Source organism: Conger conger, chromosome 7 (assembly GCF_963514075.1).
Source record: "Conger conger chromosome 7, fConCon1.1, whole genome shotgun sequence".
NCBI lineage: Eukaryota > Metazoa > Chordata > Actinopteri > Anguilliformes > Congridae > Conger > Conger conger.
Genome location: NC_083766.1, coordinates 46,118,974 through 46,137,811, shown reverse-complemented (window position 1 = coordinate 46,137,811; position 18,838 = coordinate 46,118,974). Strand labels below are relative to the sequence as shown.

Below are 18,838 nucleotides of genomic sequence, written 5' to 3'. Positions count from 1 at the left end.
TCTGGATGGATCCGCCTGGGTAATCGCTAAATGGTGACTCCTCTGGCCAATCAGGGGCCAGCGGTGCCAAAAGTCCAGGGGCTCATTCCAATCGCCTATTTTTCTCCTCTTTTTTCCTTAGAGTTGCTCCTGACCTGAAAATCCACCATCTCCAACACAATAAATGTTCCTTCTAGGAGACAGAAGTAGAAGTTAGGAACTCCCAATTCCTAGAAAACATGAGCGCATCGTTTGCGGAATTATTTTTTTGGAAACCTTGACGTATAAATGATGGACCTGTGGGCCCATCCCTCCCTATCTGCCACGTCTGTAACTGATGAAATTGACGTTTGAAGGAGCAAGGACATTCAATTTTCCTAATTCACATTCTCGATTTCTCAGTCTTAATACAGAGCTGCTTGAAAGTTTGGGGGCGACATGGCTCAGGCAGTAAGAGCAGTCGTCTGGCAGTCGGAGGGTTGCTGGTTCGATCCCCCGCCCGGGTTGTGTCGAAGTGTCCCTGAGCAAGACACCTAACCCCCGAATGCTCCTGACGAGCTGGTCGGCGCCTTGCATGGCAGCCAATCGCCGTCGGTGTGTGAGTGTGTGTACGCATGGGTGAATGAGAAGCATCAATTGTACAGCGCTTTGGATAAAGGCGCTATATAAATGCCAACCATTTACCATTTGTGAACCCTTCAGCCTTTCTTTTTTTTATTTTTATTTATTATTATTTTTTACAAATGTACATCCAAACCCCAATTCGTTATTTATTCAATAAAAGTGGTTTCTCACAAAAACTGAAAATTTGACATGTGCAAATGTGTGTGAACCCTTTTAGTTAGTAGCTTGTGGCCCCTCCTTTTGCTAGCCACAACATTTCCATTGGATTGAGGTCTGGACTTTGACTTGGCCAAAGCAGAGTATGAATCCTCTTTCTTTTAAGCCATTCCTTGGTAGTTTTGCTTTACTTTGGGTCGTTGTCTTGTTGCATAACCCATTTTCAGCCCAGCTTCAACTCCCTGACTGATGGCAAGAATTTGTTGATAGGCCTGAGAATTCATGTTTCCCTGGATAATGTCGTCCAGGTCCGGAGGCAGAAAAGCAGCCCCAGACCCTCACATTTCCACCATGCTTCACTGTTGGGAGGAGGTTCTTTTCTTGGTGTGCAGTGTTGACTTTTTTCCAAATATGGCGGTTTTGATTGTGACCAAATAATAATATTTTGGACAGATCTGTCCAGAGAATGGAATTCCAGAAGGCCTCTGGTTTGTCCAAGAGCTCTCTAGCAAAGTTGAAACGGTCAGGCTTCCTTCTAGCTACCCTCCCATGAATGCCATCTCTATTCAATTTTCATCTGATTGAATAGACCATTCTTGATGAAAGTTTTTATGGGCGTCCACTTCTAGGCAGAGTTGCGGTCATGTTGAATGCCCTCCATTTGTAAATGATGTGGATGGATGGCACTTGAATCTTTTGGAGATCTTTTGGTCTTATAGCTTTCCCTTGACTGATGGGCTGTCACTACTGTCCTCGGATATCTCCTTTCCTCTTCGCATTGTTGATCTGTGTGGGTACCCCTTGGCACTACAGTGGTTTGGTTGGTTTCCTCTCTCTTCAGAGTTTGAGAAGATCCCGTCCAGGTCAAATCAGTGGTGCCCAACCCCTTTCCTAAAGATGCCTCATTTGATTGGTCTGCTTAATTGATGAATTAAGCACCCAAATGTGAAATAAGAAAATCATGGTAAAACAACAGAAAACTATAACTGCTCAAGGGGTTCACATACTTTCAAGCAGCACTGTATTTGCTTTTTTCAATTTCAACTTTTCCTAGCCTCTCCCAATGATGGAGCAAGGAGTAGAAAAATAGCAAGAAAAAGAAAAGATATGAGAAAAATAAGCGATTGGAATGAGCCCTAGTTCTCTGCTGCAGAAGGGCAGTTTTCTGAACTACAGAACATGCAGTGCCTGTTACGAACTTGATAATAGTAGAATGATGATGATTACTATGAAGAAGTATGGAGAAGAAAGGAAAATAATAATAAAATGTCCATTAAACAAGGAAAAACTCATTGAATGTGTGCTGGAAATGTGAGATAGAAATGGAAGAGAGAGAAGAGGTGATGAGGACAGAGAGAGGAGGGAAGGCAGAAGAGTGAAGGTGAAGTGAAAAGGAAAAATGGGGGGTAAGGGGTGGCGGGTTACCGGCTCTGGCAGATGCGTGACCGTGTGACCGCGGGTACGGTGGGGAAGGTCTGCTCCAGGCACCGCTGGATCCCCACGGTGGCAGACTTTACAATGTCAGCAGCAGAGCCCGTGAACAGTGGTGTTCACCGCCTGTCGCTCTGCCTGATGGGAAACACAGAGAGAGAGGAGAGAGATGAGAGAGAGAGAGAGAGAGAGAGAGAGAGAGAGAGAGAGAGAGAGAGAGAGAGAGAGAGAGAGAGAGAGAGAGAGAGAGAGAGAGAGAGAGAGAGAGAGAGAGAGAGAGAGAGAGAGAGAGAGAGAGAGAGAGAGAGAGAGAGAGAGAGAGATTTATTTCTTTACACCTATTTAGTTGACCCAAGCAACTTACAGTTGATTTGACTAAGCAGGGGCTTATCCTTCTGGAGCAATGTGGGGGTTAAGGGTCTTGGTCAAAGGGCCCACAGCTGCACAAATCTTATTGTGTTTACTCTGTGGGTTTGACCACCATCTGGGTGCCAGTTAAGCAACTTAGCCAGTAAGCTATAGGTGGCCCCCAGACATTGTACATCTTGACATGGAGACACATTTGTACATTGCACATTTTGTGCACATTTCTCACTTCTGGATGAAAACTACTCCTACAGTGATAGAGAATGCATACAGTAAACACTCAGACATACATTAGTGACAAAGTAGTAGGTATTCAAAGTAAAGTACAGAGATGGGAAAAGTAAGGTACACCCACTCCCAGTTCTATGGTGTTGCATATTATGTAAGGAAGTCAGTTATGAAGAAATTAGTGCCCGACAGGGTGGTGCCACATCAGGCCATTTACCACCCAGAAGGGCAGTTATATCCGCATAACTGACTCGTTCATAGGATATTATCCTGCTTATACCATGGCTAACTAAAGTAATGTAACTATCGACAATTTATTTTAAGTTTAGGAAAAAATGATTAATTGAAACAATGGAAAAAAGGTCCCTGTTGAAGAGGAAAAATTGCTTGCTGCGACAAAAAGCTAACTGCATCGTCACTGAAGAAAAGTTCACAAGCTCACAACCGGCAAAAGGAAATTAGGTTTTTAACTAATGTTAGCTTGCAAAATAATGGCAAGAAATGTATAGAAATCTGACGCTGTGTTCCAGACTTCAATGCCATGCAACTGAATGGAGTATGGCTGGCCCTTCCCATTTTGAAGTGAAGCATAGAAAGACTGCAGTATTCCATTGTGTTTTAAATCAGTGTAGCGGTCAAAATCAGCCGGTCTTGTTCTTGTTTAAACAACTTCACACTATATGTAGTTTACAGAGAATATCAGAGTACTGAATATGTTCCAGCCTCAGTGCTTGCGGCACTTTTTTGGAGTGAACACAGTTATGTTGGAACATCTCCAATGGTTATCTTTCCGACAATGCAAACTGTAACTCAGATAAGATAACCAGACTACTTTCATGAATTAGAAATGCATTGCATATTAGTGGATGTTGCGCATATTGATACCTGTTGGATATTTTGGCTGTGAAAAAATTTGACACAATGTTTGATCTGTTCTCGCTAGCAAGGTTATACGAAATTAATGCACACCCACATGACATGTCTTGGCCAATCAGAATACCGTATTGGCCCAAGGAAGTCGGTTATTTTTCAGTGCCATGGTATAAGACATAATTAACCCTCATCTAATTCACCTGATTCTTTTCTTTTTCAGTTGTAGAGTTACTGATGTACTTCATTGCCCTGTCAAATGATCCAATTCCAGCCAAGTTTTGGCAGTGGACAGTCCCCACATTTTCTCTAGAATATGGTAGCAGAGAGAGGAATTTGAGCTGGACGAAATAGTTATGAAGCGTCCAGGTCCTGTGGCTGCAAAACAGCCACAAATCAGCTCCACCCACCATGCCTGACCGTTGGCACATGGTTCTTGTGGTGATGCGGTATTTGGTTTTCATCACACGGTGTTGCGCATTACGGCCAAACAACTCCACCTTGTCTCCTTGTTTGTCCTTGGCCATACTCCAAGGTGTTCCAATGTTTTATATGCAGAGAAGGGCTTTTCTCTTGGTTACTTCTCTATGAAAGCCACACTTGTTCAGAACTTGAACATTTACCATTTTGACAGAGGCCTGTAGACCCCTACTCTCTCAATGCATACCGTCTGATTTTGTGGTGAAACTGTTGGAACACCTTCTCCCAAGCAGATGACTTCAATGCTCTCCATTGGTAATTATCTTTCACACAGTGGATTCATATTGCTTGGAAATGGCTTAACAACCCTGCCCAGACTGATGTGCAGCAACAAGTGCTTCTCAGAGATCGTGTCTTGTCCTTTTACTTTTTTTTTTTTAATAGAAAATTCAATTCTCCAGACCATATGGATTCTAAATATTTGCTTGTTTTGGGAGTGACATGAGGAATTGAAAGAAGGTGTACTTTCTTTTTCACATCACTGTACTTGCTCACTAAAATATATGCACAGTAAAAAAATGTTTATACAATTCAGGATTCACATGTACAGTACTATATCAGAGGCATTTTAACATTGAACAGTTGAATTGTTACTGTGTACACAGTGAAATATATACAAATGTGATATATACAAATGTCACTCACGTGAGATTTTTGGTACACATTTTTGTCCTTAATGGCTGGTAGGAATCTCTTTCTCCCAAGGATGGTCTGGACATAGCCATTTTTGGCACAGTTCTTCACGGTTTCCTTCAGGAAGGCATGTATGCCTGGAGACACATGCCCCCCCCCCCAAACACACACACACATACACACACACAAAGAAATGACAAATTCACTACAATTCTCCTACTCTTAACAGGAGTAATTATAAAATACACCATTACCAAAGTCCAACTTCAAAGAACTGCACTATGATGCTCTGCATAGATATGGGCAATTTCATAAGACCCTTGCAGTGACCTTCATACATATTTAATTAAAAAAACTTAACTTCAAAGAATCCTCACCAGCCTTTTAGTTTATCATGAACAGAATGTTCCTGACTTGAAAGCGGTTACCTGTGTATCTGGATTTGAATGTTTCAATATAACAGGCAGCGTCGTTCTCCTCGATGCCCATCTGCTCTCCGAGTGACTTTGCTCCCATTCCGTAGATTATTCCGTAACAAATCTGTCAGAATCAAAAACTTGGTGGGTAAGAGAGGAGGGGGTGCTGCAGCTAAAAAAGACAAAAAAAAACTAAACAAACAGTCATTCTCATGCTCATGCTCATTGTCTTAAAGACCCACATGCATCAGCATTCCCTTCCTGGATTTAGTATCCAAAGCACCTCAAGATGTTTGCAAAGAGCAGTGACATAGTCCCTAACCCCGCCCCCGGAGCCCAATTCCCCCTCCCCCTCCTGCAGTCAGCTCTCGGTGTTAACAGTGGACAGTGGCGGAAATGTGGAGAGAAAACAATAGTGAAGGAGCAAAATAACCGGTAAATGACTAACTAACAAGTAACTAATTTAAAAGACTACACTTGTTCACAGCAGAACACCATTTCTCATTACATTCTACAAATTGCAAATGTGAAGCACATTTATGAAACTGATAAAGCACAATCGTCTACAATTGGGCCAATAATCAATTATCCGATCAGAATAGGTTATGTTGTTTTCAGTTGAATAGTTTTACTCTCAAACACATCTGTGCAACTACTCTTTGTGTATGTCATCATATGCAAAATGATAATATGTCAAGTAGATACTCCCTAAATTTGCTTACGAAAGGAAGTTTCCTAAATCTGGGATCACCCAGTCACAAATGACTGTCAAATTACTTTCGGGCCCAGGTGCAACATATTACAGCAGGGGCTCCCAAACTTTTTCATGCCAAGGCCCCCTTACCAGAATAACATCAGGCTGAGGACAACCCCCAATTTAAAAAAATGGCATAGGCATTACACGCCAATAATAAACTGCTATATACTGCCTCTCAAGTGCATGTAATGAATCGATATAAAACAATGGATGTTACACTGAACAGAAAGACATTTTACCTTCTGGCAAAAAACTCATAATAAAACGAAATAAATGAAACTCATCCAAGTTAGTGAGATGGATGGGCTTGGACATTCTTGCACAGTTTATCCACTCTGGGTTTCAGTTGGCTAAGTGACAATCGCATGTCATTCTCCACACGCCCTGTTTTTTGTTTTCAGTACTTAAAGTGCGGAAAAACCTGCCTCACACAGGTATGTTGTGGCAGATGGCAAGAGGCATCGAATGGCTTTTTTCGCTCAACGCTGGGTATTCATTTCTCAGATAGCTCCAAAATTCTGACAGGGGAACAGCAGAGAATTTAATTTTCAAACTTCCTTCATCCATCCATCCATCCATTATCCTAACCCGCTTATCCTGAACAGGGTCGCAGGGGGGCTGGAGCCTATCCCAGCATACATTGGGCGAAAGGCAGGAATACACCCCGGACAGGTCGCCAGTCCATCACAGGGCACACACACCATTCACTCACACACTCATACCTATGGGCAATTTAGACTCTCCAATCCGCCTAACCTGCATGTCTTTGGACTGTGGGAGGAAACCGGAGTACCCGGAGGAAACCCACGCAGACACGGGGAGAACATGCAAACTCCGCACAGAGAGGCCCCGGCCGACGGGGATTCGAACCCAGGACCTCCTTGCTGTGAGGCGGCAGTGCTACCCACTGCACCATCCGTGCCGCCCAAACTTCCTTCATTCACTGGAAATTTCTATTAATTTCTCTTGTGACCTCAAATCAAGACTACTATCGTCGATTGTTGATTCAAATGGATTTCTGATCCAAATAAAATGAGCATTGTCCAGCTCTGGGAACAAGTGCTTCACGATGAAGCATGCAGTGCGTGCCCACAGCATCTGGAGCTTTGGCCTTTATTACTGCTATGACTCCGCTGCACTTGCATGTCATGGCAGTAGCGCCATCCGTACACACCCCCACGCAATGAGACCAGTCAATTGAATTTATCTGCATGAACTCGTCCAAAAATCTAAAAATTTCCTGGCCTGTTGTCCTCCCCTCAAAAAACTTTTCATCTCTAATAAATCTGACATAAACAAGAAGCTGTGGTGCATTAGCTACGTCTGTGCTCTCATCCAATTGCAATGCGAAGAAAGGGCTGTCCTTTACCTGTTCAAGTAGTTGCTCTGTTACGTCCTCAGCCATGTTCGATATTCGTCTACACACTGTATTGTCTGACAAATGAACAGTGTAAATTTTTCGGGCAGCTTCCTCGCCTAGCAATTCCCGAACTATATCCTTTGTCGTCGGTAATATCAGGTCTTCCCCAATTGTGTGGGGTTTCTTCGCGGACGATGCCAAAAAAGACGCCTTCAATGCCATCTCTGAAACCGCTCGCAATGCTGCGCTTTCATGTTTCCCGACATCATTAGGATGTTTTTGCTCTAAATGTCTTTTTAGTTTAGAAGGCTTTAGGCAATCTTCACATATAACACATTTAGGATAATAAAGGCCATCTTTTTTCTTCGTCAACACAAATCCGAATTCTATGTATGAAGCCTCATACTCCCTCGATTTTGATTTTGCTTTGGAAGTTGACTCACTTGATGCACTGGAAGTAGAACTAGCTGGTTCTAACTTGGAATGTGTCCGTTTTAAAAAACGGTCCATGCTCTCTAGCTTGAAAGATAATTAGCTACGTTGTTAGTTATATACAAATGTCCTACCCATGAACTTGCTATCGCCCGAATGAACAATTTACAGTGCAACACGTATTAACTACGGTAGCCTAGCCCGAGCATTTGAACGGCTCGTTTTGGAATAATCTATTATTAAGGCCATTGACGAAGAGATATGAGGAAAGTAAAATAGAATGATCTTTTTTTCATGTTTCTCATTTTTTAAGTCTTGCTGCGAACCCCCTGGCATACCTCTGCGGACCCCACTTTGGGAACCCCCTACATTACAGTAATGTAATGTAATTGCTTGTTCAAGCAATGATCCTGTTCTGCCTGGACTATTGCAATTCTCTGCTGGCTGACCTTCCAGCATCTGCCATCAGACCCCTACAACTCATCCAGAATGCTGCAGCCCGTCTGGTATTCAATGTTCCCAGACATTCACATTCACACTAGGACTTGGAACTGTACTGTCCTCTCAGGTCCACTTTTGCACTTGTTCTTGATTTGCACTTTGTTGTACGTCGCTCTGGATAAGAGCGTCTGCTAAATGCCACGTAATGTAATGTAACAGTACTAAACTTTCTGATCATGGAGGAACCTGCTTAGGGAAACATTGAACAGGGGCAAGTGTCTGCTCCTTCAAGAGGAAGAGGAAAAGGAATAAGGATACTTGGTGGTATGGTTAGGAGAAGACCACAGAAATGAAGAGAGGGCCACCATTATGGACCATGTAATCAACTATGATCTTACAATGGAAGAGCCTGGGCGAAGAGTCCAAGCTAATGTGGGCCAGTCTACGGTGCCATCAATCATATCAATCACATTCTGAAGAAAACATGATTGCGCAATTGTGCAATATTGTAATTCTTCCTGCTGTTTACGGTAAATGTATGTTTGAAGTTCATAAAGAATACATAACCTGCACTGTGGTGTGTGGTGATTTCCGAAACGATTTAAAAGTATAGCTAGTTAGCGTCATTATTTTCATTTCAATAATAATTCTGCTGTCTTAAACGCATTTCTTCAGTCAAATCTTAAGGAACCTGCATCTAGCGAGGACCTGCACGTGATAACGTTGCTGAACATAACGGTCTCATGTTAATGTAATTTTTATAACTTTTTATTTTTTCATTTAGGATGTCTAATTAGGCAGAGTCAAGTTGGCATTGTGTTTTGCCATGTTAAGTCTATGGACAATTAATCATTGAAATGTAGAATCTTGAGGACTAATTCAAATGTAATAAAATGTACAGTCATGAAATTAGAAAAAGCTTGAATGACGGACATTAATGAGTCATCTTAGTTATAAGGGTATCCGTAGTACTGAAATGGCAAAACGTAGCAATACCAAAAAGGTAGTTGAAAAGCCCGTTGCCACTGAAGTAGACCTGCGAAATGGCATCGAGATAGGTTTTGGAACGGGTGAGATATTGAGGTTCAAAATTTGCTCTTTTGAATGGAAGTGCCAAACAACGCAAACATATAGTATAGTATATACATATAATAGTATTATAGTTTGTTCTTTAATTATCCAAAGTGACTTACGGTTGATTACACTAAATAGGGAACAATCTCCCCTGGAGCAATGCAGGGTTTATCTTATCGTGGCTACACCAGGGCTTGAACCACCAACCTCCATGTCTCAGTCATCTACCATAGCCACTACACTACTGGATGCCCTATAGGATTCTATTTTTACAGCGTTCAATGCTCTTATCGTTTAACTAGATTCCCTCACCTGCTTGGCCTGCTGCCGCAAGCTGTCGTCCACAGCTTCAGGTTCGATCATCCGCCACTCGGCCGCGATGCTGCGGAAGACGTCTGCCCCGCTATTTAGCGCCTGCAGGAGGCGCCGGTCGCGGGAGAGGTGGGCCAGGATCCGCAGCTCAAGCTGCGAGTAGTCGGCCGCCAGGACAAGCCCCCCTACAACATGCCGAATCACAGGAATATTCATTTTGTTATGTTGCGTCTTACCCTCAAAATAACCGAGGGTATGTATGATATATGTATGATATCACTCATAAGCTGAAAGTTCGCACTTTTTGTTTGCTGTTTTATAGCATTGAATCAGTGAAGAAATTCTGAAACCAGGTGAGGCGAGTTAACTTCGTAATCATTTATGTGTTAAAAGCCAGCATATTCCTGTAGCTCCCCAAGGTCTTTCGGTGGCTCTGGAAAATATTTACCTGGGAAAGGCACGAAAGCATGCCGCATGCTGACGGAAAACGGCATTTCTTTCTCTGGTGATCCCTCGGGTGCTTTGACCAGTAAGGCCAGCTCTCGGTGGATCTTTGATCTTCTCCTTCTGAAATGCAATTGACAGAAAAAAGATTGAAATGCTATTAAAATGTTGATCTCTCTCTTAATGTTACAACGATATGTGGCTTTGTTACATTAGAATGGTTTGGAGGCTGCAACGTAAAGTATTTTGCCTTACAATTGCAGCTAAGGATGCCATTAAGTTACACTGAAACATTGAACAAAATATGGAATGTGTTTCAAAGTTAGGGAAACTGTAGTCTATTGTGGTACTGTTACAGAGCTGAATTATAATGCTGATCCTATGGAGACTACATTACAATGTTTCAGTGTTATTGAGGCTGCATTACAAAGCTATAATTTTGAGACTGCTTTACACCCATTTCAGTGATACAACTCCATGGAGGCTTAATTACAATGCCATGTCAGCTAGGCTACATTACAGTGCTATATTGTTACAAAGACCATGTTAACACAGTATGTAACAGTGTTATGGGAGCAGCGTTAACACGCTGCAGTCCTATAGGCGCAATGTTACGGAGGGTGGGTTGTAACGGTTACAGAGCATTTAATTGGTTTCGGCATTCACCCTGGCTTAGTGAGGACAGCCTTGTCCCTTTCCTGGGACGGGGGGCTTTCCCCTATGAGAGTAGGCATCTGAATCTCAAAATCCTTTGGCACGTTCTGAATGTTGGGCTCCGTAAAGCTTACCCTTCCTGAATTGGAGAAAAGGGTACAGCCCGGAAAACAAAGCCTTTTACAATTACATAGCATTATTTAATGGCTCATTATTTAAGGAAATAACAATTTTCCAATATAATATTTAAATTATTTGCACGTTTTCTTGATTGCATTTGGACCACTGGACATATAGTCAGGTCCATAAATATTGGGACATCGACACAATTCTCATCTTTTTGGCTCTATACAGGACCACAATGGATTTGAAATGAAACGAACAAGATGTGCTTTAACTGCAGACTTTCAGCTTTAATTTGAGGGTATTTACATCCAAATCAGGTGAACGGTGTAGGAATTACAACAGTTTCTATATGTGCCTCCCACTTTTTAAGGGACCAAAAGTAATGGGACAAACTAACAATCAATCAAACTTTCACTTTTTAATACTTGGTTGCAAATCCTTTGCAGTCAATTACAGCCTGAAGTCTGGAACACATAGACATCACCAAACGCTGGGTTTCATCGCTGGTGATGCTCTGCCAGGCCTCTACTGCAACTGTCTTCAGTTCCTGCTTGTTCTTGGGGCATTTTCCCTTCAGTTTTGTCTTCAGCAAGTGAAATGCATGTTCAATTGGATTCAGGTCAGGTGATTGACTGGGCCATTGCATAACATTCCACTTCTTTGCCTTAAAAAACTCTTTGGTTGCTTTCGCAGTATGCTTTGGGTCATTGTCCATCTGCACTTTGAAGCGCCGTCCAAAGAGTTCTGAAGCATTTGGCTGAATATGAGCAGATAATATTGCCCGAAACACTTCAGAATTCATCCTGCTGCTTTTGTCAGCAGTCACATCATCAATAAATACAAGGGAACCAGTTCCACGCCATGACACTACCACCACCATGCTTCACATGTTTTGGATCATGAGCTGTTCCTTTCCTTCTCCATACTCTTCTCTTCCCATCATTCTGGTACAAGTTGATCTTTGTCTCATCTGTCCATAGGATGTTGTTCCAGAACTGTAAAGGCTTTTTTAGATGTTGTTTGGCAAACTCTAATCTGGTCTTCCTGTTTTTGAGGCTCACCAATGGTTTACATCTTGTAGTGAACCCTCTGTATTCACTCTGGTGAAGTCTTCTCGTGATTGTTGACTTTGACACACATACACCAACCTCCTGGAGAGTGTTCTTGATCTGGCCAACTGTTGTGAAGGGGTTTTTCTTCACCAGGGAAAGAATTCTTCTGTCATCCACCACAGTTGTTTTCCGTGGTCTTCCGGGTCTTTTTGTGTTGCTGAGCTCACCGGTGCGTTCTTTTGTTGTAAGAATGTTCCAAACAGTTGATTTGGCCACACCTAATGTCCAAGCGATGGTTCTGTCCCGCCTGGACTACTGCAATTCCCTCTTGGCTGGCCTCCCAGTGTCTGCCATCAGACCCCTCCAACTCATCCAGAATGCAGCAGCTCGTCTGGTCTTCAATCTTCCCAAATACTCACACGTCACCCCCCTGCTTACTTCCCTCCACTGGCTGCCTGTCATGGCTCGCATCAAATTCAAAACATTGGTGCTAGCCTTCCAAGCAGTTAAAGGGTCTTCCCCAGCTTATCTACAAATCATCAGACCCTACACCCCTGCCAGACCTCTTCGTTCAGCCTCCACAGGCCGCTTGGCACCTCCCCCTCTCCGATCCTCCACATCACACTCACAACTACTGTCTGTTCTGGCTCCACGGTGGTGGAACGAACTCCCTGTTGAGATCAGAACTGTAGAATCTCTCCCCACCTTCAAGCGCAAGCTGAAGACACACCTCTTCAAGCAGCACCTCTCCCCATCCCTCCCTACCTCCCTGTGAACCTTAATTGTTGTCTCTGTGACTTGCTTTGTGTATCGGTATTTTTAGTTGGCTAGGTAAGCAGTGTTTGGATAGTTAACTTTGGTCACTTTTGCTCTGTTTGTTTGTTTCTTTGTTCTCAAAAAAAAGAAAGAAAAAAAAGGCCCTCGTCCTTATCTTTGTTGTACAGGTAGCAGTTCAAATTGTACTTCCCTCTAGGGTCTTTCAGCGAACTTATCCCTGGTTATGGGTATGCACTTTGCACTTTGTTGTACGTCGCTCTGGATAAGAGCGTCTGCCAAATGCCAATAATGTAATGTAATGTATTTGAATCTTAATAGCCTAAAGCTCTGTTTTATACTGTACAGCTCCAAACAACTCTTCAAGGGTTCTGAATTTCTGTATGTTTACACTAGGACTCGGAACTGTACTGTCCTCTCAGGTCCACTTTTGCACGTGTTCTTGTGTTTGATTTGCACTTTGTTGTACGTCGCTCTGGATAAGAGCGTCTGCTAAATGCCACGTAATGTAACGTAATGTAATGTTTTTGCTATGTCCCTGATGGGTTTGTTTTGATTTTTCAGCCTAATGATGGCTTGCTTCACTGATAGTGACAGCTCTTTGGATCTCATATTGAGAGTTGACAGCAACAGATTCCAAATGCAAATAGCACACTTGAAATGAACTCTAGACCTTTTATCTGCTCCTTGTAAATGAGATAATGAGGGAATAGCACACACCTGGCGATGGAACAGCTGAGCAGCCAATTGTCCCATTATGTTTGGTCCCTTAAAAAGTGGGAGGCACATATAGAAACTGTTGTAATTCCTACACCGTTCACCTGATTTGGATATAAATACCCTCAAATTAAAGCTGAAAGTCTGCAGTTAAAGCATATCTTGTTTGTTTCATTTCAAATCCATTGTGGTGGTGTATAGAGCCAAAAAGAGGAGAATTGTGTCGATATTTATGGACCTGACTATATTTGTAACTGTCACTCATCTGTGAATTTATGGGGAGAACAAAGATATCTGCAGAAAAGTATACCCACTAGCTTGCCCCAATGGAAAACACACACACACACACACACACACACACACAATGTACTGTATGTAATCACTCATTCTCTATGTCAAAATAACAAGGACTCGGACTCAAATCATAATTACAAATTCAACTACACAGGTGAATGCCAATTAGCAGTATGTTTCAGCTATAAGAGAGGTCTGAAAGTCAACACTTCGATATGTTGGTTTCCAAAGCAACATGTGGCAATATACCCTGACTTGTCAGTTACTCTGGATGAGTACTTGATAAATATAAATATACCTGTGGCAGTGTGCGTCTGCGAGATTGGGTATATTCTCTCCATGTCCAGAAGAGGGAGCCAGCACTTCTCACGCTGCAGGGGAAACACCACCTTGGTCATAGCATTGGTGATTCGCCTCCACTCCAAGATCACCCCCGGTAATGGATGTAGTGGTTTCAGCTTCTCCAGCACATCCTGAAAAAAAGCAGTAGCGGTTTGGACATAATGGTCCAGGTCCTGGCCAATCAGAAAGTTGCATTGAATGCAGATTCTCTATGAGATGAGCATGCTGTAATTAGTTCAGAGCAATAACTGGACTACATACATAACTTGATGACATCACAGCATTTACAAAGTGTACATAAACTAAATATGAACTAAATGAACTAAATATGTCATATAAGGCACAAACATCAATTTCATGTGACAAATGACTTCTGGGATAAGAATTAATATAAAAACCAGCTACCCTTTATAATATTTTAAGTGATAATGAGTTCATGGATGTAATCATGCATGATTTTAATTTCCCTGACTTTCCAAGGCAGTGAGATTTTTCATTGTTTTCCATGAGTTTTGGAGATGAGGAATATTTACTCAGATTTTCAAGGACTGTAGGAAGCCCGCAGTACCTTTGTGGTGCTGAACTGCTTGGACAGCCTGACCCGCGTTCCAGCACCAGTTCTTCTGGCATAACCCAGAGTTTTCTTGTTCTTCAGCCCGTTCAAGTCTCCATTTGGTGGCAACCTGAGCTCCAAAAATAGTACCTAAATAGACACATCAAGAAGGGGTTAGCCCCTCCCTATTTTCCAACTGACGGCATGCATAAAATCACTGTCAGCAAACACTTTCCTGTTTGCTTCCGCTGACCTTCCATAAAGCTCAATACTGACATCTGCTGTTTGGCAGGGGAATGAACACTACTACAAGGAAATATATTTGTTTATACTATCAGCTACAACAAGGGGAAGCAAAAATTCCCGCTTCTGAAGAAATGCTTATCGACACATTTAGAAAAGATTTTGAGTCAATAACCATTTGATTGTAGGGTCAGTATGAAAGATTTTTGGTAGAAGAAGTACTCATTCAAGAACAAACATTCTATTCCATATAAAGGTTTACACCAAGCCTGTGGAGGCTGTTCCATTTCAGTATCAGAGGTGTGCGCTGCTAGCAGACCTGGGACCTGTTTTGGATTCAAATACTTTTCTGTGCTTGACTGATGTTGCCTGGTGCCAGGACAAGAAGGCGGGGTTTGTACTTTTTGAGAATATTTCATTGGTTGCAATGCACCAGACAAGCTCAGTAAAAGTGTAGAAAATTACTTAAATCTAAAATAATGACATACATGACGCAGGTTATCCATATGAACTTTTTTTGCAGGTGTGGTGGAGGACACGGGTACGGACCTCGGCGATGTCCTCAGGGCGGGTGAGGGAGAAGGCGTGGCCAGCGAGCTGGTAGGCCTGGGACTCCAGAGTTCGGAGTTTGGCCTGCATGACGTGCTTCTGAGCGTCACACTCCGCTGTGCTGAACCCCACTCCATTCAGCTCCAGGAGAGCCAAGCAGTACAGGGCAGGCATCTCCACCTGATGGAACACACCTGTCACAGTGGGAGGAGGGGGTTACGTAGCAGCCCTGGGTCAAATGTGTCATTGTTTCGGACTGAAATACTTTTGTGTGCTCGACTGATCTCGCCTGGTGCAACTGAGCCAAACTAGAGGACCAGAAGGCCGGGTCTGCACTTTTTGAGAGTATAGGTTCCAATACACCAGACAAGCTCAGCAAGCGTAAAGCGTTGAAAAGTATTTGAATACAAAATTACGTATCAGACCAAGGTATGGTCAGTAGCCTTGTGGACTGAATTACCTACAACTAAAAGTCTGCATGGAAACCTGCAATCAGGTGAACAACAAATTTATTTTAAGAAAATATTAAATCCAGTTGCCTACAGGTGGCGCACTTTCGACTGGCCTTTAAAAAACAATGTCCACTCTTAAAATTCAATACTTGCAAATAGTTTAAAACAAGGCCGATACATACAGCAAAGCAAAAGAGGACAAAGCTGTCTTTGGTAACAGATATTAATGTAAAACAGGGATTGGCAACTTTGTTCGTAATTGGGTCCGCTTAATTGGGTGTTTACGATCAATTAAGTGCTGAGTAACAATAGAAACCAGCGTACCCAACAGCTCTCTAGAACCACTTGATAAGACTTCATGAAACCTAGAAAGTGACAATCTATCATATAGTCACTGAGATGAGCACACATTGTGGTTCATTGTGGATAGCTAATGGTTTTGATCGATTTAAATGAGCTTAGTGTAGCTCCACACCTTATGCATGTTCCAGAAACCTCACTTAGAAGCACTACCTAGTCCTAGGGCACCGTCTATAAAAATGTAAACTCAATAAAATAAAAATGTAAGAGTTGCTTGGACACCTAGCATGCCGTCTTTCTCCAGGAGGCTGGCGAGCTGACCCATGGTGCTGAAGACGAGCACGGATTCGATGGCGGCTCGATAGCGCCCCGTGTGGCTGCTGTCCCCGCCCATCCCCAGGCTCTGAACACCCTGCCCGGGGCTGATGCCCACCAGCAGGGGGAGCTCTGTGGGGCTGAAGTTGGTCACCATGTTGTGGAGTGTGCGCTCCTTGGACCCGGGATCCAGCAGCCAGCAAGCCACCTGCATGGTGCGGGAACCAATCATATTGAAAATCATCAACTGCATGGTGGGAAGCCAATATCTGTGCAGATAATCCTATTCCACCTAGCTGCAGGGGTTTCCATTTCATTTTAATTCAATTCATGATTTGAAAAATGGCCACAATCCCATTAATTAAATTAAACTCACTTCCAGAATTAATTGAATTGAAACAGAACCTGCTGTGCTCTGACTTCAGATGCATAAAAAAATAAAAAATAAATACACCACAGGAATGTTTCTCATAAGGGAAAGATGGGAGTTGTAGTCACAGCTTCATACACAATACAAACTAATGCTGGACTCCAATTTCCAGAAGCAAATTTCATTTGACTATCTAATGTTTGACAAGGTTGAGGAGAGGGATGTGGCCAGATGGAGTGGGTTGGGCTTCTCTTTTGAGACAGGCTAAACAAATCACTGTAGCAAACACAATTTACGAAAGAAATGCAATGTGCGTTCCTGGTTAGTTTTGTATTGGGAGAAAAACTCCTAGTCTCTTTAGAACTTTATCATTGTGCTGAGCAGTTCTAACCTTAGGGTCTTCAAAGTTACCCTCTAGTGACAGACCACATGCCAATAGTAGAGTCTTGTACAACTGAATCAAGTTGTATGTAATCACAGCTCCTTCTGGTGAAAGATTGCGTCTCCTGAGGCAGGCCTGGACTTGCTTCAGCCTCTCTCCCACCGATAGGCTCTCATCAAGAGGGGGAGGGGCTAAGCTCGCACTGACGTCTGTATGAAAGGGCAAAGAAAGTCACGGTGGAAATTTGCTGATTTGCATCAGTTCGTTCAGCTCATTCAGTCCACTCCAAAGATTCAAGTCATTGACAATGTGGTTTGTTCACTGATGCAGTCAGTTCAGCAAGTGCACAAATATTCCAACAAGCACATTCAGTTCACTCTACCAGTAGTTTGGTATCATTCGTCACGCTATGTGCAAAGATTCCAGTCATAAACACAAATAAAAGCATTGTACCTCATATAACCCTTATTTTTCCTTGGCTAACATATGCTACAGTACGGCCACTCCAGCGAACATTTGCTAAATAATCTGGCTAAGCCAGATTGCAGGGTTCCCAAGTTCTGATCATTCCGTGGTATAAGTGGGCTATATAGTGTCAGTCACCTGTGGGAGGGGCCCCTACACAGAGGGTTACTGATTTGGTTATTGAATTCAGTTCACCAGTATGCTAGCCTACTAGATAATGAGCATTTCATAACATAGTCACTTCAGTATCAGTTCATTGAGGTGGGTCAGTTCTTATACAGTTCTGTGGTCAGCATACAAATAAATTATTTAGAGTGACGATCAAGGACACGCCGTTCACCTCGATTCGTTCAAAAAGATTTGTTTGTTCATGTACTGCACAACACTAAAAGAGAGAGGTGGTTAAAAAAATGGCAAAAGATTGATACGTTTATACCACGGTCGCATCTAACATTTTAAAAATTATTTTTAAGCTTGGTTAACCTGTTAAGTATCGCCCCTTTACACAAGCTTGAAAATGAAATACCCAAAATAAAATGGTTAGATAGAACCGTGAGTTTTAACGCTTTCAAACATTATATCCCCTTACCATAGTAATTGAAAATTGCACTGTGAAAAAAGCAAAGCAAAAACCTCAGCGACCCGGGATACATACGGGGTTAATAGCAAAATTGGTGGGGGGGGGGGGGGGGGGGGGGGGGGTAAGGAGAGACATAAAACAAAAAGAAAAAAAACAAAGCCTGAAAATAACTTCAGTCAACTGGCTAACTGAGAAACAGCGTGTGACTATTATTCCAGTTCACTATATGAAATTATTTGTAACCGCACTGTAAAAACACAGGTATTGATAGACTGACTTATTGCTTCTTACTCGTACCTGTGATTGGCTGGTCTCGCAGCAGTGAGATGTAATAAGCATCTTTCCCTCCCCAGCACACAGACAACCCAGTCAGAATCAGGACCTGGTTTCCTTTCACAGGAAACCCATCTATGCTTTCTTTGTTTTCCACGTTTTTTACATGAGCATTACCTAAAAAAGAGGATCAGAAATCAGCTTTATTTGATGCACAGTTTATGAGATTTAATCAATTAAATATGGGAAAAACAATATAGTAGGATTTTCTGAGCTCTGAGTTGCAATTATTTTTATGTAAAAATAATAGATGCCCATGATCTATAGACCACCATTAAAAAGGCATCCTTTGAAAAACCTGAACTTATACCACATGGCTATCAACGTGACTGAA

The 18,838-nt window shown here is 42.5% G+C and overlaps 1 protein-coding gene across 1 annotated transcript in view; it reads right to left on the bottom strand.

The window, feature by feature from the left end:
• Window positions 1-18,838, bottom strand: part of polq (polymerase (DNA directed), theta) — a 50,536-nt gene that overhangs the window by 2,124 nt on the left and 29,574 nt on the right. Inside the window, 14 exon segments of the mRNA XM_061249401.1 lie at window positions 2,185-2,218; window positions 2,220-2,294; window positions 2,296-2,328; window positions 4,780-4,904; window positions 5,196-5,307; window positions 9,560-9,744; window positions 10,008-10,126; window positions 10,670-10,796; window positions 13,919-14,093; window positions 14,531-14,665; window positions 15,308-15,501; window positions 16,342-16,582; window positions 17,136-17,335; window positions 18,469-18,621. Of these exon segments, the coding sequence (XP_061105385.1) occupies window positions 2,185-2,218; window positions 2,220-2,294; window positions 2,296-2,328; window positions 4,780-4,904; window positions 5,196-5,307; window positions 9,560-9,744; window positions 10,008-10,126; window positions 10,670-10,796; window positions 13,919-14,093; window positions 14,531-14,665; window positions 15,308-15,501; window positions 16,342-16,582; window positions 17,136-17,335; window positions 18,469-18,621 (1,908 nt within the window).